At 34.7% G+C, this 6,100-nt stretch overlaps 1 protein-coding gene and 2 non-coding genes across 3 annotated transcripts; 1 reads left to right on the top strand and 2 right to left on the bottom strand.

The window, feature by feature from the left end:
* Positions 1 to 1,990: 1,990 nt before the first annotated feature.
* TRNAT-AGU lies at positions 1,991 to 2,064 on the top strand. Its single transcript has one exon. It is a non-coding gene; the product is annotated as a tRNA-Thr (tRNA).
* A 2,248-nt stretch (positions 2,065 to 4,312) lies between these two features.
* LOC113773333 (protein RTF2 homolog) lies at positions 4,313 to 5,846 on the bottom strand. The gene has a single exon (XM_027317953.1). The coding sequence runs from the start codon at positions 5,701 to 5,703 to the stop codon at positions 4,558 to 4,560; it is 1,146 nt and encodes a 381-aa protein (XP_027173754.1). The 5' UTR covers positions 5,704 to 5,846; the 3' UTR covers positions 4,313 to 4,557.
* Positions 5,847 to 5,997: 151 nt separating this feature from the next.
* LOC113776578 lies at positions 5,998 to 6,100 on the bottom strand. Its single transcript, XR_003469065.1, has one exon. It is a non-coding gene; the product is annotated as a U6 spliceosomal RNA (small nuclear RNA).

The raw sequence follows: 6,100 nt of genomic DNA, 5'->3' as shown, positions 1-6,100 counted from the left end.
TCTCTCAGGATAGAGGAGCTTTTCGCAATATCATCAAACATTAGGGCCTAATCTATAATTTGACGAAACCTCATTGGTGGTTATTATAATTAATCCAATTTTTTTATGATAGTTGTACTAAACCCTCTCCAACTATTATTCGAGTTTCAACTTGCTTTGTAGGCGCTTAACCCTCTCATGATGTATTTGGACAAAATCATCACTGCCATCTTAATTATTTTTATTTTTACTTTTTTTTTTGTTTTTCACTTTTCCTTTTCCTTTTTTAAATTTTTTCTATTTCCTTGCTCTCTAACACTATTAGGCACTTTTGTCTCTCTGTTAATAAAATATTTATGCTAAATATTTTAATTTTCTTTTAAAATATTTTCTCCTATTATAGTTTTTTTTTATATAAGTGGAAGGTCTCGAACCCGAAACCTCTCACTTACACTCCCTCCCTACATACCATCAAACTCATCCCTTCCCCACTCCCATTTGTGTATTTGTTACATTTCACTTTTAATAATTCATCATCAACTCTATACAATAACAAAATATATGCGTGTTAAATTGCACAGCATATAGACTATATGATTCAATACTTCTTATGGATTATTAAAATTGGAAATTAACTATATCTAAAAGTATAAAGTTAAACAAGCTAAAATGATAAAGTTGGTGGTAGCTTTTTATTTTTAAATGCACTATTTATTAAAAAATCACAATTAGTGCATCTAAGTAACTAAAACTCTATAAAATTTTATTAAAATACGCTATACAAATTTTAACAATGAGTGCACTAAATATAATATTGTAGTGTTGAAAAAGGATGAAAGGAAAAAGAAAAATAAGAGGGAAGAGATGAAAATTTTGAAAAAAACGAATAGGAAAGAAAAGAAAAAATAATGAAGTTTGTAGAAATAGTTTAATCCCCTGAAAAAATTCAAGAGGGTAACGTGCAACTTGGGTAATATTGACGAGGGTCAAGTGCAATTAACCCTAGCTTTTCATGGTCCTAAGATTCGGAGGAGTTAATTAGCTAAAGAAATACATAAAGGCTATTTTGGCCATGCACTTGCAAAACATATAATTTTACGAATTAACTACTAATCCCATGAATAATTGCGTAATTGGACATCGAAATGTTATCTTCAATTTAGATTGCCAGAGTTCAAAAACTGTCTCAATCACAACTTCAGGAATCAGAATATGTTTCTCATGAAGAAAAATTTCAAGATGAGACAAAAGTTTAAAAATATAATGCCAAATTCTTTATTTGCATGTGTCTTTATGACACAAGACAAAGAAAAGAAATGATTTAATGGACAGTGAGGATAACCAGTACAAACTACCACTAATTAGCATGATTAAAAAACAAAGTAAATTTTTTTTCTGTTTTATAATATCATGGTTTGAACTATCTATATATAAGGAAATGTTATGATTAAATTTAAAACAAAGAAAATGTTTATCTAACTGCAGTTTAATGAGGTTTAAAGAACATATGAATTGATGTAATATGAATTTTTTCAGTGCTAAGGACTTCAAATTTTTAACTGCTATGAGCTTTTAGTCTTTGTCAAGTATGTCTACCATCACAAAATTTAAGATACATAAAAAGTACTTAAAATAAAAAAGAAAAGCAATGAATTCATAAGCAAAGTAACCAAGTTTTATTTTTATTTTTTTAAAAAAATTTAGCACATCTTGTCCATTTAGAATTTTAAATGTCCATCTGATATGGTACTGAGTAATTTGTACTAGTGCTCATAAGCTGGCATGGTGTCCAATTTTTAAAGAAGATAATTTATTTAGTTGAAGTTTGAATTTTAGTATTGACCCTAGTTCGAAGTATAAATTAAAAGAGTTCAATTATTTATTAAAATAAAAGATTCACTTGTTGTAAAAATGAAAATTTATCTTTTACTTAATTGATCACTATTTGGTTGGATATACGAATTTCTTGTATTCTACTACCATTATAAGAACGCGAAGGCATCAGCAACAAGCTCTCGTAGCTCAGTTGGTTAGAGCACCCGTTTAGTAAGCGGGAGGTCTTGAGTTCGACTCTCAACGAGAGCAACGATGCGTCCATGTTATTTTTTCCCCCACCCTATAGTACTTTACGAATCAAAAGAGATCCTTTCAGGTTCCACGGTACTTTGGCTGTTCTGAGTACAAACGGAAAGTAGAAATTCAGTAGAAACCTTTTGATTCTTTGAATAACAAGCCAGGATATCTTCAAAGATCCACTTCGAGAGGGATTTAATTTTATTATTTTTCAAATGCCAAGTCTAAACTTGCAGTAAATACCAACTCTTGTAGATTACACCTCAAGCTTCAGTTAATTCTTCAATCTATTTGGATTGATCATTTTTTGAAAAACAAGTTTTTCAATTACAATGCTACAGTAATACACAAATAAAAATAATATCAAAAATACCAAAGACAACTTAAAAAATACCAAAAACATAAAAAAATAACCTTAAAAAACACCAAAAATACAAAAAATAACCTAAAAAATAACCTCATCTACAGTAAAAGTTTTTCAACTACATTGTTACAATAAAATAAAATATTTCAAAAATACCCCTAAAAAACAGCTAATCCAAACGGATTAATTTGTTTCAGCAGAATGGTAGATAGAAAGCTCATTCCTGTGAGACAGGTAATTTTTGTCTGACATTCTTTCTTCCAACTAGTTGAGATGGGATTCTAATATTTTAAGTGAGGGTTAATTATAATAAATCTCCTTCGTAATCTTAATTTTGATTTTCCTTTGTCTTCTTTCTTTCCTTCTTTCTCCTTCTCCCAGCTTATTCCCATTTTTTTTTTCACGCCATCTCTTCATTCAAGAACCATTGATCTTTAGATGACTAATGAATAAAAAAAAACATAGACCATTAAAAGGCCCCAAAAAAAAAAAATGTTAGCAAAAGCCACCATTTGATTGGAGTAAAAGGAAAGGAATTATAGATTTACCATATTCTGGGATACAAACATAAGAGTCTACATAGAGAGATTGAAAAGGAACTCAATCTTTTTCTTTTGCATTCTGTAGCCTCAATTATTTCAATTGTGGTCTGAAAGTTGAAATTCACCACTTACATGACACGTTATATTCAAAACTTTTCAAATCAAGCAAATGAAGAGATTAATTTAAAAAAATTCGGGCACGAGTAACTTAATATAATGATGGTAGCGGTGGGACAAATGCCATTGATGGATGGCAACTATAGCAGTGAATAATGCGCTGATGGCAGCGGCAATCCAGCAGCAGAGACCAGAACTGCCAAAATGCTTCTGCACATGCAATCCATACTTGCCTTCTGCATATGGTGAACCTAAATCTACTACAAAGAACAGTGAGCTTCAAAGCAGTTACCCTTTGAATTGAAGCTCAGAGACTGTGAAAAGGGGAACAAGATTAACAAGCCATTTTGGATAGCAAAACACCTTGTTTATCTTCTAAAGTTAACTTGGCAAAACTCATGTTCTGTAGTACTAGTTGGCTAATAGCCTCATGAGAAGCTAGCACGGGATGTTAAGCTCACAACCCAGAACAAAGAAAAATAGAGATTACGTCTCATGTTCTAACCAATAATTCTGCCCAGTCGGCCATAAACTTCCTCTTTTATCTTGATTAATAATCATTTGCTGAGCAATATATCACATGATTCAAAAAATTAAGGTTATGTCTAACTTTTGCAAGGAAAAGAGCAAGTAAACGTACAACTCAGAGAAGGGAAAAACAGCTCTACTAAATACCCATGACACCCTCCAAATTTCCACCACTTGGTCACCACGCCTTGGAACATTCATTACATGTTTATATCTAATTCCACTATCATGATGGGCAGCTTGTACAATTTTGACTTCCTGTAAATGGCATTATTAAGTGCTAGGAGAATCTATAAAACTTATAGAATGCATTTATGGAGAAAAAAATTTGACTTCCACAATTCATTGTTAACAAAACTTCAACACAATAATTCATCAAATGTAAGCATATCAGAAAATGATTCAGTATGCTACAATGAGCTAGCCAGATATAAATGCCTATCTCATATCTTGCAGGCAGCTGCCAACTACAACACATGACTACAGACAGAAAATGACTTCAGATCACAGTCGCTACAAGATATTGAGAAGTCTTCGTTCTTCACAGTTACCATTTTTTTTCTTTTATTTATGTTTGCAAGTTTTTATTTTTAATCTTATCAGATAGAAGTAAAGAATCTTTCAGGTATATATTCATCAACTAAGTTGAAAAGCGTAATGATCTGCTGGATCATTATTACAATGTGAAAATAAGGAAGCACTTGAGACATCTCATGAAAACATATATTACCACAAGAAACAGATCTAACTCCATAAATCAGGGAAGCAAGTCATCAATGTAATTATTCACAGTACAATCACTGCTAATATGATACATCAACAGAAAGCTTCCGTATAGCAAATCACAGCAGCTAATAACCAGAGGAAACAATTCATTTTCTTCATCAATATATAGTCCCAGGTTACAATGCAACTAAACAACACTACAAGATCACCTTAACAATCCCACCTCAATTAATTTCTCCCAAGTGGCAGTGACCTGCATGTAAACGTCTCTTTGAAGTCAGACTTTCTTGATGAAGTAAAAATAGATGCATATACTTCCTTCGTGGCATTAGCTGGGGCAGCATCAACAGCCTTGAATCTCTTAGCTGTTCCATTCGTCTCAACTTTGCCAGTCGACACGAGCTTGGAATTTCCTTCCACTTTGGCTGAAGCCTTGTCAGGTACCTTAGTATCAATTCCATGTTTTGTCCCACTCAACCTTGGCAATCCCACTGACCCATCCTCAGCACGATTAGCCACCAAACCCCCAGTCTTCACCTTCTTTACCTTCTTATCCTTTATATTAACCCTTTCTGCTTCCATTCTTTCTCTCAAAACCGTCACTTCCTCTTCATTCCCATTGATCGGCATCTTATCACTTTCAGAGAACTCTTTATGACACACCAAACATGCTGACGACTTAACCTCCTTCAATGCCTTCGCACTCAGCACATGTCCACATGACCTCAACGCGAAAAACTTATACTTCCCATTGAACTCCAACCCCGTTATAGGGCACTGAAACTTTGCCCCGGTCCGACTCCCTCTCTCATCCTCCAACCCAGGAATCACATCCAACTCGACCGCGATCATATCCTTCAAACCTTTTATATACCAAAACTCCTTAGGTACCTTTTTCATCAACAACGCCTCAACTAACGCCTCCTTATTGAACAAATTCCCAAGCTTATCGATCACAACCGGCCGCTTCAACGGCTCATTGGAAATCGCACAATTCAGCCATTTCGACAGCCTCGTCTCATTCGGGTCAACTTTATCAGGCTTTTTAATAGCATACATGTTAAGGTAACAATCCCGGGATTCCGCCCCAGTGGCGCCGCCATCTCCACCGCCACCGAGAAGGCGGCACCGAAGTGTTAATGTGGAAAGAGGGGCAATTTGGGAATTCGGTAACTTAGTCGAATCAGAGAGGGGTTTACCATTCAAGGTGAAGTAAAGGGAGCTAAGATTTTGATGGGCTTTGGCGAAGAGAGAGGATTTGAGATCTTGTAAAGTGAAATTAGGGTTAGGGTTTTCGAAATTTAGAGCTTGGGTTGGGATTTGTAGTTCAGGGGATTGAATAAAGACTTGAAATTTTTGAGTTTTGGTGATCATTTTTTCAAAAATAAATCAGAATTCGCTTGTATTACGACAAAAATATTCAAGAAATTGATCGGAGCTGGGAAACAGAAAGTGTACCTGCGAAGAAACTCTCCGGATGAATTTCAGCGCCCCGCCGCCTTTGAAATAAACACCAAACTCTCCAGACTACAAATTTTTGTATTTGGAGACTTGGCATCTCGTATTACGGCTGCACTTGAGATAGTGCCCGACCTTGAAGTCGTCAAAAGAGGAGAGGAGGGGGTTTCGTGTAAAAACGGGTAGGAGTATGCGGGCAGAATAGTCAAAAAAAAATTGGACCATTTCTCGATTTGTGCGTGTCATCCTTGCGCAGGGGCCATGCTAATCTTCTCTGTATCGTTCCAATTTTATCGGATGTCCCCGAAGGGAC

This window comes from Coffea eugenioides, chromosome 6, assembly GCF_003713205.1.
Source record: "Coffea eugenioides isolate CCC68of chromosome 6, Ceug_1.0, whole genome shotgun sequence".
Classification (NCBI taxonomy): domain Eukaryota; kingdom Viridiplantae; phylum Streptophyta; class Magnoliopsida; order Gentianales; family Rubiaceae; genus Coffea; species Coffea eugenioides.
The sequence above is the reverse complement of the archived record's forward strand: the minus strand, read 5'-3'. Positions and strand labels throughout refer to the sequence as shown.